General features: G+C 39.9%; 1 protein-coding gene across 1 annotated transcript in view; it reads right to left on the reverse strand.

Annotated features, from left to right (window-relative positions):
• Positions 1 to 21,358, reverse strand: part of LOC101348343 (transient receptor potential cation channel subfamily M member 3) — a 623,677-nt gene that overhangs the window by 281,904 nt on the left and 320,415 nt on the right. Inside the window, exon 6 of the mRNA XM_004375847.1 lies at positions 6,716 to 6,887. Coding sequence (XP_004375904.1) covers positions 6,716 to 6,887 — 172 coding nt within the window. The remainder of the gene's footprint in view (positions 1 to 6,715; positions 6,888 to 21,358) is intronic.

Raw genomic sequence — 21,358 nt, forward strand, 5'->3', positions numbered from 1 at the left:
AGAAGCCTCCAGACTGACACCTGAGCCATGGACTTGGGACTTGCCAGCCTCTACAACCACGTGAGCCATGTCCTTGAGATAAGTCTCTCTCTTTTTCTATATATATACGTGTATATACGCTTCACTAGTTTTGCTTCTCTAGAGAACACAGCCTAAGACATATGGCTAACATAGGTTAAAAAATGCTTTGATACTGAAATGTTTATGAATGAAATGATACGCTGTCTGGATTTTCTTCATGATTATCCAGAGGATAGTAAATTTACTCCAGAGGGAGTAAATATAGAGGAAACAAGACTGGCCATGTGCTGATAATTGTAGAAGCTGGGTAATGGGTACAGCTTTTGTATCTGTTTGATACTTCAATGATTTTTAAGCTTCATCAGGCTACTTATATCATACTTTATGGAGTAGACCCTTGGTACTCATTAATTTAGCTAACATGTGTTTATTGAGTCGCTAAGCTGTTCCCAGCAATGTGCTAAGTTATTTCAACATTTGAACAGCAACAAAATAAGTATGAAAATTGTTTAATATGGAATTTTGTTTACTTAAACACTTCAAGCTTAGCGTATACAATGCTTGCAATGCTAATGGGTTACCTTTGATAAAATTTACTTAATCCCCCTCTGTATTTCAGTCTGATCTTTTAGAGTAATGATTTTATGATCTTTTAAAAGTCAATCACAGCATTTCTTTCATCCATAGTCAGTGATAGTACTCCTGGAATATAAAGAGTACACATAGCCTTATTCCCTTCCTGCTCTCTTCCTCCTTCCCAAGTAAAATCCCAACCCACGTTTAACCTAATTCTATTCCTATTCTACTACTCAAGCTGAACATGGCTGGGAAAACAATACACAGCCCTGGTAGCTCATGCCACTTTAAATGTATGGCCACAAATCTCAAGTGAGTCCTGGCTGCTGCTTGGTCATCCTACATTTCCTTGTCTATTCACTCTGTCTCTGTAAACTGACTGCTTCATCCTTCTTATCTGTCCTCAATCCCTAACACCTCCTTCCCTCCCATGCTTTCAGTAGATGACCTCCTGTACTGTTTTACTTAGATATAAATGCAATCAAGCGAGAACTACCTGATCTTCTCACCAGAAAATGTTCCACCGTACCCATCTCTGAGCTGATATACTCCTCCTTCCCTTTCTATTACTAAGGATGAAACTGTCCCTGGTCTACTAAGGCCACGTCTTCAGTTGTGTGTACCGAGTCCCATCCCCTCTCACTTTCTCAAGGACTTTGTTGAAATTCCCTAGAGATTGGTCCTCAACCCACTTTTCTTTCTGTAAATACTTACTCCTAGGGACTCCCATCTAGACTGTTTGGTTTTAAGAACACACTGGTGTCTCCAAGAATGACTATTCAACAAGCTTGACATGTCCATTCTGTACTCTGCACTTGGAATTCATTATCAAGTCCTCCTGTGCTCTATCTTCAAAATATATCTTGAGTACAACCACTTTTTCCCGCCTCTGCTGCTGCCATCCTAATTCAAACCACCGTCAGTCTCTCACCTAGATTACTGCAATAGCCTCCTAGCCCATCTCCCTGCTTTTAATCTTGCCCCCTACCTCAGTCTCCACCACCCGTCTGTCATTTTGTTGTACTTATGGTAGCCTGTATGTTGCTATCATGTTGAAAACTATAACACCTGTATTTCAAATGCCAGCAGGATCATGCATGGTGGACAAGTTTCAGCGGAGCTTCCAGATTAAGACAGAATAAGAAGAAAGGCTGGTAATCTACTTCCAAAAATTAGCAAATTAAAACCCTGTGGATCACAATAAAATATTATTCTATGCAGTGCTGGAAGGTGAGCTCCTAGGTTGGAAGGCACTCAAAATACACAGTGGCCACAACAATGAGCTCAAGCATACCAACGATTGTGAAGATAGTACAGGACCGAGCAATGTTTCGTTCTGTTATATGTGGGGTGGCTATCAGTCAGAGCTGACTCAACAACAACCACCTCAGTCTAATCTCTACACACAACAGCCAGAGTGATTTTTTTAAACCATAAGAGATAGCCTGAAACTTGCCAGATCAAAACTCTGTTAGAATAAAATCCAACTTTTCACAAAAATATTGTTCTTCACTGAACATCCTGGGACTTTTGCCCATCCTTTCTCTCTCCCTAGAATGCTCTTTCCAGAGCTGACTCTTCCATCTTCTGTTTAAATGTCACTCCTCAGAGAGGCCATTCCTGACGCCTAATCTAAAATACTCTCCCAACACATGCTCATGCATGCTCACATGTACACATACATATAGCTTACTCTGCTTTATTTTTAATAACACTTTTAACTTCTAGACATCATACACCTACTTGTTTACTTATTTATTCTCTGTTTCCCTCTCTTGGCTTAAGCGCAACAGATTGTTTACTGCTGCTTTCCTAGAACCTTAACCATGACTGGCACACAATAAGGGTCTGATAAGTATTTGTTTACTGAAGGAACGATTAAAATTTTGAGGCCTTGCATGTTGAAGTTTAGAAAATTGCAGATGTTAGAGTGTTCGTGATAAAGTAGGTAACTGCTCAAGCCTGAAAGAATTCTCCTTTCAAAACAAAGGCATTTAGTAATAAATGACAATCCTATTGTTCTGACTGTTGACAGTAGGGTGTGTCGAAGGAGGGGAAAAAAATGAGGTAATGGATGCCAGAATGCTGAGAAATATGTAAAATACTTGACGATTGCAATATGTTCTTATTAATTGGCATGTTGATAAGAAAGGGTTTATAGACCTCCTGAGCAGAATTCACTTAACATCTAAGTAAAATATTCTTCAGAAGATTATGCCATGTATGTAAAAAAAATCAACCTATTGATAGGTGACTATGGTATGCACGTCACCCGTAAGTGATGAAGATGAATGGCACTTTAAAGAGTAAAATGCTAAGTGCGTTCACACGTCCCCTGGGGCCATGCTACGTATAACAGTCAGGTGGTGAACAATATTTTTAGTATAGCATCTATTTCAGGAGACCAATTGAGTTCCACTGTTGTATTTTAGATTTTCTAAACTATTGAAAAAGGAAATGAAAAAGTAAGTGGAAATTTCAGAATTGACTTACAGAATAAAAAATTATTTTTAGTAGGAAGAACTATATTACTACTAATTATGATATAAAGAAAACAGTAGCGTCCAGATTAGCAAGGGGAATTGCTGTTCTAAAGTGTACTGAGTGGGGATTACATTAAAGATTTGTATTCTTACTCCTGCTGTTTCATGCTATGCTGTGCTTTCAATGGGCACTCTTCTCTGCTGCCTGAAGGTAGGCCCCAAGGTCCTGCTCTACTTCAATGAGCCTGGGTCACTTCTCACGTCCTGAGGAGCTCACTGGTCCCTTTCTGGTGTGTTGTGTGAGTACAGTAACAAGAGAAGCAGACCTCATGATTTGTGGGTGACTCACTTGTAGGATGATCCACCATCCCATCTTCCCTGGGACTGAAGGGGTCCAGGGACACAGGACTTTCAGTGCTAAACCTAGGCAAGTTCCAGGCAAGCTGGGATGAGCTGACCACCCCTACCACTATTAGGTTCAGGGTAAGAACTCTCACAGGAGTTAACTCATGACATTGTTCGCTTCAGCTTACAGGCAAATTTCCTACTCTTTTAACTTACTGCGACCTCATGGGTCTCTGCTGGGTTTCTTTACCCCTCCTCTTACCATTCAATTGTATTCACTAAATGGAAGCCTGTGGGCTTCCAGCAAGCCTCAAATACAGTCCCTAAAGCAAGGGGAAAATTATGTTTATAAATTATGTTGGTTGCAATGAACATTTGGCTCCCTCTGTCCACACTCCATTCCACTCTGTGAGCTTAGCCCCTACCCCAAACTCAAGGCCTAATCCTGTTCGATGACCAGGAACATTTCAGGAGCTTCTCTGACCTCATGCTTGCCTTTGGTAACTGGGTCCGTGCCTCTTCCCTACATTGTACCCAAACCCCTGACTGGTCTACCACTTACTAGTGTACCCATGTGCCAATACCTGCCTTGATAATGTAGCCAGGGCCCAGTGCCTCCATGAGTGAGATTGAGTTGTGCTGATGATCTACCGAAGGATGAGCATCTGATTCTGAGGTTGGCCTGTCTAGCATCCTTGTCGTCTGGACCCTCTGCCTATGGCCTGCTCTTCACCTCCATGCTGCTGGGCTCTGCTCCTCACTGAAGCCAGGCCCCTGTCCATGAGCCTCCCTGGCAGGGCCCCCCACATACAGCCCCTGAGTGAGCACTGGAGAAAGGCACCCCTCCAGGCACATAAATTGCAAAAGCGTGTTTTTGTCTGGAGGACCAGTTAGAACAAGACACTCTTTTCCTTTGGGCAGTCTATAAGGTACAGGGCTTGGCTAACAGACTCCTGGCTGCGTTTTAACTTCCACTTACCCCCGCTTAGCTGGGTGCCTAACTCACACAGCCATACCTAGCTCTGCCCCCCACCACTACTTGACTATCCAGCTCAGCTGCCACGAGGGCCAGGCACAATGACATCCCTTGCCTGTCTGGACAGATATGTTCCCATTACCAAGCACTAACTTGAACTTGGTCCTTGTCTACCCTGCTGTCATTCACTTTAGCTGTCAGCTCACTGCTATTTAAGCTCTCATTCTGAACCTGATGGTACGAAGAAAAGTAATTCTATAAACCGTAAAAACCTAAATATATGATTCTAATTATATAACATTTGCCTGTTCTGTTAAATGTTATAATTGAATTCAGTGTTAGTATTTACAGCAAAACCTACCACCCACTGATAATAGTGCTTTCTTAAATTTGACCTTTGCTGGCTTCTAGATCACTGTGTACCTTCCTTTTCTATTTTTTTTCAGATGATGTTCACCTAAGCATAATTTGTGTTTTCTCTTTCAAAAGGCACTTGGGGATTCTTAGATAGATGGGAGTTTCCTCATTCAATTCTGACTGCAGGCCTACATCAAAATGTATTATTCTAGACTTCCTTGTGAAAAAGATGAAGCTATGAAAGCTGACTGCTTAAAACGTTAGACTTTTCTAAAAGATGGAACCACAAATGCAAGTATGAAAAACAGAAGTCATTATCTGATAGGTCTAACGTCACAGTTCTGAAGAAAAGGTGGCTACAACAAGCATTTGGGACAGATGCAGACAGACTAGAGAAGATAATAAGCCATTAGGACAAGTTGAATCAAATTACACCTTTGGAAAATTAACCTTTTGAAAACTTCTCTTACCAAAGAGAATCTTTTGTTGTTTTTTGGAATTGCAGGCTTCGGAAATTCAGTCAATTAGATCAGAGTTTCCCTGACGGGACATACAATTACCACAAAATTTGAGCCTGCTTGAAGCCTTCACATTACTTTGTGAAAGCAAATTTAACCTTTACCTAGGGAGGAGAAATGGTAGATTGTTTTAATACCTCTATGGCATTTAAATGAAAGGCACTTAGTGACTTGGGGAGACATTACTGCTTTTACTTTGCTAACTTTTTATAGTTAAAACAAATGCACACATAATAAACACAGCACAGAGCACGTAGGTGCTTAAGAGATAATTTTAGTGTAACCATCAGATACGTATTATATGGTTGTGATGGTTAATTTTATGTATCAACTTGGCTAGGCTACAGTTCCCAGTGGTTTGACCAAACATGAGTCTAGTTGCTGTCCTGGAGTACTCCTAAGATTACAATGGTTGACCTTGGATAGATCACATTCCCTTCCATAATGTATCCTAATGTAATTACTTTACATGTAATGTAAGATAATCACATTACATGTAATGTAATATAATCACCTTCTATAATGCAATCTAATGTGACATAATCAATCAGTTGAGGTCATACCAGTGTAGGGTGTGTTCTAAACCTAATCATTTCTGAGTTATAAAAAGACTAGAAGAAACACAGAGACACAAAAACAAGGAAGAAGACAGAAGTCATGGGAGGCCCTGTCTACAAGCAAAGAAATACCAAAGGTCACCGACAGACACCAGAAACTAGCAGACAGGCTCACAGAGGTAATCTACATGGCTGAGACCCGGATTTGAAATGTTATCCTCCAGAACTGTGAGAAAATAAATTTCTGTTCTTTAAAACCATCCACTTGTGGTATTTCTGTTATGGCAACACTAGGTAACTAAGACTGTGGTATTCATAAATAAACACATACATCTAAATACACACAAGTAGACACACAGTGAGCAATTACTTTCGTCAAATTAAGAGACAGAGTTAGAGTTAAAGCTTTATCAAGATGATGCTTTAGCTTAGAGAATATTTAGTTGCTCTGAAATGTTTTAGCACAGCCAGATCTGGGCTAAGACCAAAACTTGAGGGTTTTTTCTTTTTTTTCATTTTTAGCCACCAAAACAAGTTTAATAAATAGACACGATATCTCTAGGGTGCCTTTCCTCCTCAGATTACTGTGTAAAGGGTGTAAGAAAAGTTTTGAGAAAAAGCGTATCTATAGTCACAAACCCCAGATGGGATTGAATTTCTCGTGCATGAAAAATGAGCTCTAGTCCACTAATTGCGTGATCAGTTTTTACACCTCTAATCCTCTTCCTCTGGATGATATCTCTAAGCGCTGGCCTGGTAGAAATAATGATTCCTATTTGAACTTGCTCAAGTTTTCATAATACTGCTACATGGTGTACTTGAAGTGATTCACTCTTAACATTGTTTCCTATGCGGCATGGTAGTGGGAACATGCCTACTTACTTGTATTTATCTTCTGGAGTGAAATATGCTTTTCTAATTGTCTCCGAAGTTTCACCTCTGCTCCATATTTTCCAGTTGTCCCGTTGTCAGCCAGAATGAAATGGGAATGCATGCTGTTGAGAACAGTGAGCTTGCTGATGGGATTGGACATGGTCTGGTATGGCCGGACAACCTGCAGGATTTCAAAAGGAAGAGGCATAAGTCAGGGAAAAGAAAGCAAAATATGAAAAGGAAAACCAGATCTAGCAGAGAGAGAGGAAAAATCAATACTCTGGTACAGTAAAAGTACAGCCTACATTTTCTTCCCAATATTCCTTTTGGAGGAAGTGAGACTTACGGTAATTAAAAGTTCCATTTGAGGCAAGACCAAGCTTAAAGGATTATTTGTTTACTTATTAGGTTCCTGTGCGTCACTGTGAGTCAGAATCGACTCAGTGGCAATGGGTTTGGTTTTTTTGGGTGGCGCAAATGGTTCACGTCACACTGTTAACCGAAAAGTTGGCAGATAGAACGCAACCCAGTGGCTGATGATCTGCTTTTCTTCTGCAGTTCTAGTCTGTAACACATGGGGTCGCCATGAATTGGAATCGACTCGATGGCAGTAAGTAAATTATTATTTAATAAATTTATACAGAAACCGAATTGTCTTTTTGTTGTACGCAAAAGCTGTCATGCCGTGAATGTTTCATTTTAGAGTTGATCTTTTATTTGCTACGAAAGCAAAAATAACTTTTCCGTTCAGGTATTTTGTTTCTTTCTTTCCCTTCTCTACCATGTCATTCCTTTCATTTGTTGTTGTAGTTAAGTGCCGTCCAGTCTCTTTTTGACTCACAGCAACCCCACGTAACAGAGTAGAAATGCCCCATAGAGTTTTCTAGGCTGTAATCTTTATGGAAGCTGATGACTAGGTTTTTCTCCTGAGGGTCTGAAGCTGATGACTAGGTTTTTCTCCTGAGGGGCTGCCGGGTGAGTTCGAACCGCCAACATTTCTGTTGGCAGCCCAGTGCTCAATCATTGTGCCACCAGGGCTCCTTCCAGGCTTTAATAGGCACAGAAGGACAATCATGATTCTGGAGAATGAAAGGGGTGGGGTGTGATCTTTTCTGTTAAGCCTCCTCAGGAATCAGAAGGTCTGTAATTTAAAAGCAACACTGCTTTTACTAGACACTTTATTTAGGTGCAAATCTTGAATGCAAAATAAATGTCTCGTGAAATGAATATGAATCAGGCCCAAAATGTTCATCTCTGTCTTACTCTACTTTTTTCTTGCTTTGTTGCTGTTGTTTTAATTTCATGGTGAATTACACTACTATTTTCCGTGTAGTCTTTTAGATTTTTGATATAAAAAGTATCAGATTTTTGATATAAAAAGAAAGGTAATATCTATTGTGGGCGAGTTGCTTTATATATATTGTCTATATTCCTTGCAACAATCCTGTAAGCTAGATGCTGTTATGTTCATTTTGTGTATTAAGAAACTGAGCAACTGAGAGACAAAGTTTTCCAAGAGCTTGCAGCAGGCAGAACCCGAATTTACACCCAGGTCAGCCCGATGCCAAAATCTATGCTTATTCCACTTTCCCATATGGATCAGACCTAATGGGAACATAAGATGACATGTTAGAAATCTCCTCCTGAAATACTGTACTAGTAACTTCACTCAGGACTATGAAAAAGGAACATTTAACAGGCTCATTGTTACATGGTTCCAGTATAGCTATCATGGTACTGGATCATAACAATCATCATAAGACAGAAATGGAACATTACTGAATCTTTATTTCTGTGCCTTTGTGTTATGTATACATTAATTATTGAGTTGGGATATTCTCGTTCATTTTCAGTATGTAATAACTCACCATGAAAGGCTGTAATAAGATTAATTTGTTAAGGGAATTACAAAGTTATGTAAGGAAGGCCCAAAAGTCTTCAATAGTAAAAATCTCATGAAAGTCATTTTTTAGATCCTGATGCTAATTTCAAAACCCCCACATTTCCATGTGCTTGGCAAATAGAATACACTCAATAAATAATGAATGAACGAATAGAAAAAACTCAAGACAGATATGCTTTTGTTCAAAACTAAAAAAAAAATAAAACCTCTTTTCTGAATTGTTTGGGAATTGATTTAATCTAAGTTTAAAATGCAGAAATAATGCCAAGCTTTTGAAATATCCTTCAGCTCTATTTATACTCAATTTGTTAAAGCAGCATTAATATAACATTAATTCATAGCTTCATTTTAGTTGGCATTTATTGATAAAGGAGGCCCGTAACTTTTTGATTATTCTTCCTAGTAATCACATGAAGCAGTATTCAATCATTCCTTTGTCTAGATGAGTGAATCAGAGCCCCAAATACCAAGACAGTGGCTTTGCTAGCCCCATCCTGATCCCTTTACACTGAAAGAGACGATAGCTTGTGGTTGAAGTTTCCATTCTGTTGTTACTCATTGTTTATCATAAAACGTTCATCCTACAGTAAAGTGCAAGTTAATAAATATTAACGCTTTGTTGAAAGAGGCTTAACAGAACGATTTTCTCCTATTCTTAACATGCCCTTGCATTGTGCTTCTGGACAAAAGAAAATGCTTGTGATTTAGTTACTTTTCTAATAGTAGCTCTCCCGAGGCTCCATGCCAGCAATAGAGAAGACAGTGGGTTTGAACTATGTACAATGTACAACGGTGAACCCCAGACATTTAGGCCAGGTGAGACATGAGCCCATATTTTTTAATTCCTGGGAACCTAATTGGAGACCAACAAGAAAAGTGAAATTTTCAAATGAATAAAGGAATGAAAATGATTCCGATGTACACACCTTAATCTGAGAATGAAAGAACATAATTAACTCATCTGACTATATTCTATATACTTGTTTCCTCCAACACTGATTCTAAGGACGCTGGTATACCAGTCTTCTGAGTTTTTGACCTTCTTTCTTGTCATACATGGTGTAACAGCTTTTGGGAATACTGTACATCTATCGGTTATGGCAAGCAGGTCAAGTTTACAGTATCACTCATGAATTTTAATTTCTTTATCTTACCGATCCCTGTTTCTTTCGATCTTTTGTGAGGGCAAGTTAAAAGTGATCATATTTTGGCAGAGAGTTTGTCTGCTGACAAATGTTGTTGTAGTTAACTGCTGGCGAGTCAGTCCCTGACTCAGGGCGACCCCATGTATTACAAAACAGAACTGCTTCATAGGGTTTTCTTGGAGGTAATCTTTGTAAAAGCAGATCACCGGGCCTTTCCTCTGTGGAACCACTGGGTGGGTTCAAATTGTCAACCTTTCGGTTAGCAGCCGATCAAAAACCACTTGCAACACCCAGCCTCCTAATAAGGGATAGAAATCTGAAAAATAAGTAAAATTGTCGTCATTATTTTTCAGTCATCTTTGGAGGATGCGTTGATTCCTTGAACAATCCCGAACATTTGAGCTGTGGGAATAGGTCTGAATCTCAGTTCTGCCAATGGCTGTGTCAATCTGAGCCTCACTTTCTGAATCTTCAAAAGCGAAGTGATAAAACTACTTATCTCATGGGGATTCAATGAGATTATATGTGAAAAGTACCTGGCACCATGCCTAGCTCCTAGCAGGCAATCTATAAATACTAATTTTTTTCTTCGGGTCTACTTTACCAACGGTATACTGATCTGTCAATTGTAAACTAGCAACAAAAATGAAATGATGCGAGACAAATCACTGACTTTTATTTATAACAAGGGATTTAAATCAATCAATGTGAGTAAGGGGTGGGGGGAGAAACAACTATCAGTTGGCAGAATATGCAATGCAATTTTTTCTTTGCCAAGTCCTTCCAGATATCTAAGAGGGAGATGCTCTGAAACAAGGTTTTGATTAACTGTAAAGTTGGAAATAACTTCCTGAATTCTTCAGAGGAAGACATTTTGGTCTAAGTTGCCTAAAAAATCCACTTAATATTCTTGACAAACAACATACCAGCACTCTGTTTTTGTTTAAGTTATAATTTGCATATCTACAAAAGATTGGCTGAGCTTCCTGTTACGTTTTACAAATAGAAAAAAATAATGTACTTTCATCACAGGGATACAAATGAATGTTTCTCTTGGACCAAATTTTGGAAATAATGCAACCGCTGTTAATATTAAGACCTTATAAAAAGTGGACTTTATTTGAATTAAATAAATATATATACACTCATACATATGTATATATTCATACACACACATATATATGTTCGTGTGCGTATGTGTAGCTACTAAGAACAATTGTGACTTGTTCATAGCTTGTAAGTATATTGGATCACTCTAGTGCTTCTCTCTACCAGGGGTTCCTGAGAGAATTAAACTCTCATGGCCGAAGGTCTCTACTATATATAATGCATTACCTTCTGTCTTATGCATCTAGGGTGGTCCTGATTACGTACCATCCTAGAGAGACATGAGGAAATAGTCACTTGAATCATTTCTATGTTTTATGGTTCTGATAAGGAACCCGGGTTGCAAAAGGCTGCGTGGGTGTGAGAGGCCCCCTATAGAGTAATCTTTCATGACTGATAACTAGAGTAACACTTAGAAGGGAAATTTGCTTAGAAGTGGATTTTAAACACTCAGTTCTCTCCAGGCATCATGGACCAGAATGCCTCCAAATAATGACATTTTGTCTCCCTTTCTTGTCCCTCACATATAAATGAGAGAATTCTTCACTCATTAATCCATTGCACACCACTTAGTACTGTCTGATGGGTCAAATTCTGGTTCAAAGGTCTTTGTACACCTTGACTGTGAAACAAAGAGGCCTTGTGAAATGAAATGGAACTAAGGGGCTAGTGGGATGTGAAGAGCCTTCACAGAAGGCATTACTAGGGTCATCATCATTCCGAGGAGGTGAGTGATCCAAAGACACTGTGGAAAAACTAAAATTCCTTTGTGTTGCTGGTGTTAGAATGCCCATTGTGTTTTCCCTAGATGGGCATCCACCAGTCATTTGGAAGCTGATCTATGACACCTGCTTATGTTTTTCAAGCTCTTTTTGTGTATGTTCTTCTCTCACACAGGAGTACTTAGCTGAAGTCAGGAGATGTAGTTTCGAGTACTGGTTTCTAAAGTTACTAATGTATGATCTTGGGCATGTCTCTGAATTTATTTATTTGTTTGTTTATTCTTTCATTCATGTACTCATTACAAATGTCTGAACATATTAAGTATTGTGCTGGGTCGAGGAGATACATAATCTAGCATCCAGCTTGGTACAATCTCATAATAAAAATTCAAAATATGTTTATTGAAAGAAACTTTCTGGACTATAGTTTTCTCAACTATAAAGTAGAGGGATTTGACTGTAATTTCTAAAGCCTTTTATTCTCTAAAATTGAGTGTATGACAGAGACTGGAGAAACCCTGAGAATATGGCCCCTGAACACCCTTTTAACTCAGTACTACAGTCACTCCTGAGGTTCACCCTTCAGCCACAGATTAGACAGACCCATAAAACAAGCAATAATAAATGGAGCTCAACCACTTATATGAGACTAAATGGGCACACCAGCCCAGGGGCAAGGAGGAGAAGGCAGAAGGGGACAGGAAAGCTAGGATGAATGGAAATGGGGAACCCAAAGTTGAGAAGGGGGGAATGTTGACACATTGTGGGGTTGGCAACCAATATCACAAAACGATATGTGCATTTATTGTTTAATGAGAAACTACTTTGTTCTATAAACCTTCATCTAAGCACAATTAAAAAAAAAAAAGAAAAGAGAAATAAAATTATAGTGTGGATGGCCTGTGACCTTTCACATGTGTTGGCTACACAGAAAGTACTTCTCTCGTGTCCTAGGGTCTCTTTCATTTTATGGTGCTCTGTACTATAGGGTTGCTATGAGTTGGAATTGATTCAATGGCAAAGGGTTTGTTTTTTTGGGTTCTATAATGCAATGGTAGTTTGGTCACCTGGGACACCTTTTCCAAACAGAATTAAGTTGGGTTAAATTATGTTTTTGATCCATCAATCACAGGCCCTCTGCAATCTCAGGCCTCATTACCTAGTGAGCTGTGCATAAACATCCTAGAAGCAGGTAACAGGGCAGGACATGTGTGGCCCTCAGAGTCATCTTTTACCCTCCTAATATTACCATGATTTTAATTTAGGCACGAAGAAAATTAACATTCATCGATCACTTATTGTATGCCAGGAACTGTGATAGATGTTTTCACATGGATTAATCTATTTCATGCTTACTTTACACACAAAATTAGGAGCACAGAGAAGTGAGGGGTTTGGCCATAGATGACCCAATAATCACATTCTTACTAAAGCACGTGTTGTTGTTGTGTGCCGTGGAATCAATTCAACTCATAGAGACCCTACAGGACATGGTAGAATCGTCTCATAGGGTTTCCTAGGCTGTAGTCTTTACGAGAGCAGATTACCAGGTTTTTCTCCCTTGGAGCCACTAGGTGGGTTCAAACTGCCAACCTTTTGGTTAGCAGCCAAGCACTTAACCATTGAACGACCAGGACTCCTTAAAGAACACATGGATGTGTAGATTTTAAATTTTGTTACCGACCAGGAGACATTGAGAAGTCAGAGGACCCAGTCTAATTTTAAATCTATAAGGGAGAATATGGGTTGGTTTTGCTGTTGGACATTTTGTCAGTGGCTCAGCTGGGCACTGAAATCCTTTTCTCTGACAGCTGATCAGATTATTTCCAGATGAGTCATCTAGAACTGTATGGATACAGAGGTCAGGAAAGGAACCAGCAGGAAGCAACATGTGGTTTGTGCTTTGCAGAAAGAGAAACAAAAGGAATGGCAAGTTTCCCTTGGGATCAAGCATCCGTTTCTGGCAAGGATGAGGGGACACTGCTGAGAAATGGGAAGCAACCTCTGGGTCTGAGATAAAGGAACATGGGGAGTGAGAGAATGAAACAGAAAAAAAAAAAAAAAAAGCTTCGTATGTTCTCATAATTACAGAGAGGCCTAAGCCAGTGGAGACACTGGCATGTTATTTCCTATTCAGACAGCTCAGCTGTAAGTCTAGGTATAAAGCAGGGTTGTATTGAAATCCAGATGCTGCCTCCCAGCTCAGCCATCCAGACAAGAAACCAGCAAACGCAGGGGTCTATTTCTGAAGAAGAGATACTTTATCTGTGTGACTCCCATTAAAATCCATGGGAGGAACAATTACAGTTTTCTGTGGCACTTTGAAAATGAGCCCCTCACCTCGTGTACTGCAGAGAGTTGCACAGTCCTCATTTTCTATTCTCCACTCCAATAGACTCACCTCCTTTTGTCCTGTTTGAAGAAGAACCATGTACCATTCAGCCACAGGGCCTCCTGGCAGTGGGAAAAGGCACGCCGATTCTGAAAAGGGTTACTTCCTTTAGAAACTGCAATGTGTTAGTGTAGTGATGTTAAAAGATGTTCACGAATCCTTTGAAACTCTCCCCTTACTGTGGGTTGAAGTTAGTGACTCACTTCTAAGGGATAGAAAAAAACCATAATCTGTGGTGTGTGACTTAGAAGACTAGGTCATCAAAGGCTTCTACCTTACTCTTTCTTGGATCATTTACTCTGAGGGAAGCCACCTTCCGTGCTGTGAAGACAATAAAGCAGCCCTATGGAGGAGTCTGAAGTCCTAGGGTTGTTCAAACAGTTCATGTGCTCGTCTGCTAACTGAAAGGTTGAAGGTTCGGGTGTACCCAGAGGCACCTCAGAAGAAAGACCTGGTAATATACCTCAGACATACATACGGTTACTTTACTATGAGTCGGAGTCAACTTGAGGACAACTGCTTTTTTGATGGAAAGGTCCACATAGAGAGAAACTTCTACAAGCAGCAAGCAAGGAGCTAAGGCCTCCTACCAGAAGACAAGTGAATAAGCCATCTTGGAAGAGGATCCTGTGGCCCTAGTTGACACCTTGACAGTGACTTCATGACAGACCCTGAACCAGAACAACCCAGAAAACTATGCACTAATTCCTGACCCATAGAAACTGTAAGATAATAAATGGTTGTTGTTTTAAGCCACTAAGTCTTGGGGTAATTTATTACACAGCAGTAGATAACTAATACAATAGTGAGTTACGATTATCTTCTTTAATATCCAAAATTGTATCCTCTCCCCTCCATTCTGGACTGTTGATATATCATAACTTGATGAGGGTCAGTGAAAATGAGGGAAAACTTCAGTGAGACGGATTGACACAATAGCTACAACAATGGACTCAAACATACCAAGGACCATGTAGATGGCACAGGACAGGGCAACACTTCGTTCTGTTATACATATAAGGTAGCTATGAGCTAAAGCTGGCTTGACAGCATCTAACGATGACATGGTCCTTTGTACTGCCTGATGTTCTTCCCTGGGCTCTAATCAGTTCTTGTTCCTGCTCTCCATGGTAGCTGTGACTAACATCCTCCTTTCTCCTCACACCTCTGACCGAACACCATCCCTCTCCATTCTGCAGACCATCTGACTCCTGCTCCTACGCGCTTGCCAAGTGAGTGACCTGAAACAAGTAATTTACCTTCCGTATCTCAGTGTCTCCATCGGTAAATGAGATTCGTAACAATTACAGGTAATTACATAACCACCTATGAGATATAAAGCTCACAGAACCAAATACATATGATCTCGAAATAAATGATAGCGGTTACTATCACGGAGCCCTGGTGGCTCACTGGAAAGAGCTTGGCTGTGAAGCAAAAGGTCAGCAGTTCAAATCTACCAGCTGCTCCTTGGAAACCCTATGGGGCAGTTCTACTTTGCCCTATAGGGTCACTGTGAGTTGGAATTGACTTGACAGAAGAGTTTTTTTTTTTTTATTACTATTACAGAGGTCGCTATGAGTTGGAATCGACTTGACGGCAATGGGTTTGTTTGGGTTTATTGTAGAGAAGCAGTATTGTAGAACATGTAAGGATATGGCCTTGGGAGCTAGGTGGCCTAGATTTAAATCCCAGCTCATCCATTACTAGTCACATAATATTGGGCAAGTTACTTTACCTCTCTGTGTTTAGTTTCACCATCAGTAAAATAGGGACAATGACAGTAGTAATACTAAAAAGAACAACCTCTGAGTGCATTCTGAGATTTAAATGAGTTTCTATATCTAAACGTGCTTAGATGGGTGAAGACACTTAGTAGGTTTTACGAAAGTGTTGGATGACACTATTATTATAATTATCATTATTTCAGAGATAAATGATAGGCCTCCCGGCTAAAACTCTTTCCACTTCCTGCCACCAATCGTCTGCATGCATCTCTTTCCTCTTCTCCTTCAGTTACAAGAATCCAGTACCAGTCATTTGCCATTGAGTATATTCCAACTCATGGTGACCCCAAGTGTGTCAGAGTAGAAATGTGCTCCATAGGGTTTTCAACGGCTGATTTTTTGGAAGAAGACAGCCAGGCTTTTCTTCCAAGGCACCTCTGGGTGGACTCAAATCACCAACCTTTTGTTTAGCAGCCCACTGCATTAATCATTTGCACCACTCAGGGACTCAAGTTACAAGAACATAGGTGGTTAATTGCTCCTCCTTAGCTCTGGACCCCATCACCTCAGGGACCCTCCAGGACTTACTTCATCAATTATTTCCCTTATCTTCCTATTTCTCTCTATCATCAACACATAAACTAACTCAAGAGTCTCTCATCTTGAAAAAAAAAAAGAAGGCCTCGAACTATGGCTCCCTTCATCTACTCGTATCTTTTCTTCCCTTCTTAGTCAATCCTATAAAAGAGTTGTTTGCACTTGCTGTCTCCATTTCTTTACCTGCTACTCCCTCTTCAACCCATTGAAATGTGTTTTGCCCTTTTTTAATCCTCTGAAACTGCTTGGATCAATGATCCCAATAATGTGTCTGGATGGACACTTCCAAGTCCTTACCTGCCTTATCCTCCCAACAGGACTTGGCATTGCCCTTCACCTCACTCTTCTGAGGCACACTCTTCCCGTGGCTTCCATAGCGCTGACTCTCTGGTTTTGTTTGTACCTCAAGGCCTTTGTTTAGCCATTACATGTTGGAGATCATCAGGATCCAGGTGTGTTGGTGTCCGATGCCATCAAGCCCATTCTGACTCATAGCGACCCTATGTACAACAGAACGAAACACTGCCCGGTTCTGCACCATCCTCCCAATCATTGTTATGCTTGAGTCCACTGTTGCAGCCACTGTGTCAATCCGTCTCATTGAGGATCTGCCTCTTTTTCACTGACCCTCTACCAAGCATGACGTCCTTCTCTAGGGACTGCTCCCTCCTGACTACATGTCCAAAGTATGTGAGATGTAGTCTCACTATCCTTTCTTCTAAGGAGCATTCTGGTTGTACTACTTCTAAGACAGATTTGTTCATTTTTTTTGGCAGTCCATGGTGTATTCAATATTCTTTGCCAACACCACAATTCAAAGGCATCAATTCTTCTTTGGTCTTCCTTATTCATTATCCAGCTTTTGTGTACATATGAGATGATTGAAAATGCCATGGCTTGGGTCAGGTGCACCTTAGTCTTCAAGGTGACATCTTTGCTTTTCAATACTTTAAAGAGGTCTTTTGCACTAGCTTTGCCCAATGCAATGCATCGTTTGATTTCTTGACTGCTGCTTCCATGAGTGTTGACTGTGGATCCAAGTAAAATGAAATCCTTGACAACTTCAATCTTTTCTCCATTTATCATGATGTTGCTTATTGGTCCACTTGTGAGGATTTTTGTTTTCTTTATGTTGAGGTGTAATCCATACTGAAGCCTGTGGTCTTTGATCTTCATCAGTAAGTGCTGCAAGTCCTCTTCACTTTCAGCAAGCAAGGTTGTGTTATCTGCATATTGCAAGTTGTTAATGAGTCTTTCTCCAATCCTGATGCCCCATTCTTCTTCATATAGTCCAGCTTCTCAGATTATTTGCTCAGCATACAGATTGAATAGGTACGATGAAAGGATACAACCCTGATGCACATCTTTCCTGACTTTAAACCATGCAGTATCCCCTTGTTCTGTTCGAACGACTGCCTCTTGATCTAGGTACAGGTTCCTCATGAGCACAATTAAGCGTTCTGGAATTCCCATTCTTTGCAACGTTATCCATAATTTGTTATGATCCACACAGTCAAATGCCTTTGCATAGCCAATAAAACGCAGGTAAACACCTTTCTGGTATTCTCTGCTTTCAGCCAGGATCCATCTGACATCAGCAATGCTATTCCTCATTCCACATCCTCTTCGGATTCTGGCGTGAATTTCTGGCAGCTCCCTTTTGATATACTGCTGCAGCTGCTTTTGAATGATCTTCAGCAAAATTTTACTTGTGTGTGGTATTAGTGATACTGTTGGATAATTTCTGCATTTGGTTGGATCACCCTTCCTGGGAATTGGCATAAATATGGATCTCTTCCAGTCAGTGGCGCAACTGGTATTAATGCACTTGGTTGCTAACTGAAAGGTTGGAGGTTTGAGCACTTGCATTGTCCTTCATGTCTTCTGAAGCACATCTTCCTGTGGCTTCCATAGCACTGATTCTCTGGTTTTGTTCGTACCTCAGGGCTTTTGTTTAGCCATTACATGTTGGAGATCATCAGGATCCAGGTGTAGGCCCTCCTTTTCCACATACAGCACACTCTCCCTTGGTGACCCCACCTACTGCAGTGGCTTTAACCAATTAACTAGTCTCCAATCCAGTTGATTCTGACTCATGGCGATCCCACGTGTGTCAGAGTAGAACTGTGCTCCATACAGTTTTCAATGCCTGATTTTTTAGATGCGGATTGCCAGGCCTTTCCTCTGAAGCACTTCTGAGTGTATTCAAATATTCCAACCTTTCGGTTGGCAACCCACTGCATTAACACCAGTTTCACCACCCAGGGACTCCTGCAATGACTTTAATTACCATCTATCTGCAGATGTCTTCCAAATCTAAGTCTGCAACCTTGACATCCTTCTTGAGCTTCAGACTCTTATACTCACTGGCATGTTGGACATTTTCACGTGGATATCACAAAGGAACTTTCTAATCAACATCTAAATCTAAACTCAACACTGTCTTCACCAAAGCTCTATTCCCCATGTAAGTGAATGAGATAGATGTTCCAGCAGTTAGCCCAGAACCTGAGTGTGATCCAGGCTCAGCCAGCACTGATTCTCGCCTGGAAAATGTAACCGACTTGGATGGGTCTCCTTGTCTCCTACTTTTTCCTCTTACATCGCCTAGATACATCTTATCCAAACTAGTTATAGAAGCCCAATAACCCTATGCAAGGATTATTATTAGGAAGCATTCTGAGTTTACAGTATGAAATCACATTTGGCTTGCCTCAGAAAAAAAGGGAAAAAATGTGCCAAGTTGATAAATTATTAGAATTAGCAATCAACTGTATTATTAAACTTGATTTTTCTTAGCTAGAGGCATAAAGATAACATCAAAAGAATACTTCCTAATTAAATATAAGAATTCACTCCTAAAGTTTATAAAATTCTGAGAATAAATCTGTAGTTTAGGGAAAGTAGAAGATACCATTAAATCTGAAGATAATTTAAGAACCACACAAGATGATGTGTTGGAAATGTACCCAAATACAATTTTCATCCTCAAGTTATAATGAAAAGTGCTTTTTCTTGTGATCATGGCTGGAATTTTAATTTGGCATGTGTTTTATTAATCTGGATTCAGGAATAGAGAAATTACAAAGGCTTCAGAAACCATTCAATTACCTAAAGCAATTCTGGTCAGATTATTTTCTAAAGTAAGGAATTTCAATCTAAAATGTGTTAATATGAAAATTATAATGCCTTGGAAAATATTTCTTGACTTTATACTGGTAATATTATCATAATTATTTATCCAGGTAGAGAGTTTTTTGAAAACCAAAACCCGTTGCCATCAAGTCAATTCCGACACATACTGACCCTATAGGACAGAGTAGAACTGCCCCATAGGTTTTCCAAGGAGGGGCTGGTGGATTCGAACTGCCGACCTTTTGGTTAGCAGCCTGAGTTCTTAACCACTGTGCCACCAGGGCTCCAGAGGTTCTTTAGGGAACTGCCCCTCCTCCCACCCTCCACCCCCCCAAAAAAAAACGGCTTCTGGTCACTTGTTGAGTCTATTTTTTGAGTTCAACTTACAAGCATATTTGCCAATATCTCGTCTAAAAATAAAAACATAATATCATTAAACATTTTCTTATATCTTAGCTTACTTGACATTTTACTAGTTAAGAACATGGGCTTTAGAGACAGTTGAATCAGAGTCCTAGTCCTGGTTTGGTTTCCTCATCAATAAAGTAGGTAAAATATGTACCTCAGGAGGTGTATATGGCGGCCTGGTGGCGCAGTAGTTAAGAGCTCAGCTGCTAAACAAGGCTGGCAGTTTTGAATCCACCAATTGCTCCTTGGAAACCCTATGGGGCAGTTCTACTCTGTCCTATAAGGTCTCTATGAGTCAGAATCGACTCGACAGCAACAAGTTTTGTTTTAAGGTTTATACATGCAATCACAGAGCATCCTGAAGTAAGAGTTCAATAGGTTGTAGATACTATTATGATTATGCTCACAGAAGTCATATGAAGGTAAACAGAGCACTCAGAGATAGAGAATAGTCCACTTACAGATGAAGAAACACAATCTTACAGCATTTAATGTTCTTGTCAATGCTTCGTGTTCATGCAAAAACATTAAATTAGGGGGCAACGAACAGGCAAAAGATTAATCCCTGTTTTTCAGGAGTTTTTGTATTAAGTTGAGGAAGAAGACAGTTGTGGGAGAATTACAATCAGGCATATGAACATTATGCGTGGAGTTAGTCAGGGAGAAGATGTCTTTGTGTAAGTGAGCCTTGAACTAACTTTGATAGAAGCATAGGATTATGGGTTATAATAGAGGAAAGAACAGTAGGAATAATATGGAGAAATCACAGAGGTGGGGTTAACATCAACAACTGAAACAGTATGTGTTTTCATATTTAAGTGGCAGGACAAAAAATTATTACCATCTCAGAATTCACAGCCTTACCCCTCACCAAAGCTTGTTGTTTTGATTGATTAACTGAGAAAAGAAGGGGTTGCTTAAATAGAGTGGAAGATATTTAAATTTAGAGCAACAAAGCTAGAGCTACCACTCAGTTGGGTAGATAACGAATCTTCCAAAAGGTTTAGCGAAAGGTCTGATATAATTCTACACTGTTTCTTCCCCACACTCTAACATGCTAAACTCTCACCTCCCACCTTGAGTTGCTACATAAGGAAATAGTTTTACATTCAGATGTTTGGTTAAAAAAAAATACCCTCACTACAGTCACTATAGTTTGGGAATATAATTAGAGAAGTTGTGAACTAGATATCATTTGTTATTGATTGAACTGTGTCCTCCCAAAATATCTATCAATTTGCCTGGGCCATGATTCTCGGTATTGTATAACTGTCCAACATTTTGTCACCTGATGTGATTTTCCTGTGTGTTGTAAACCCGATCTCTATGATGCTGATGAGGTGGGATTAGCGGCAGTTATGGTAATGAGGCAGGACTCCATCTACAAGATTAGGTTGTGTCTTAAACCAATTTCTTTTTTTTTTTAATTGTACTTCAGGTGAAGGTTTACAGAACAAATAGTTTCTCATTAAACAGTAGTACACATATTGTTTTATGACATTGGTTAACAACCCCA

The sequence above is a fragment of the Trichechus manatus genome, unplaced genomic scaffold, assembly GCF_000243295.1.
Source record: "Trichechus manatus latirostris isolate Lorelei unplaced genomic scaffold, TriManLat1.0 scaffold00038, whole genome shotgun sequence".
Lineage (NCBI taxonomy): Eukaryota > Metazoa > Chordata > Mammalia > Sirenia > Trichechidae > Trichechus > Trichechus manatus.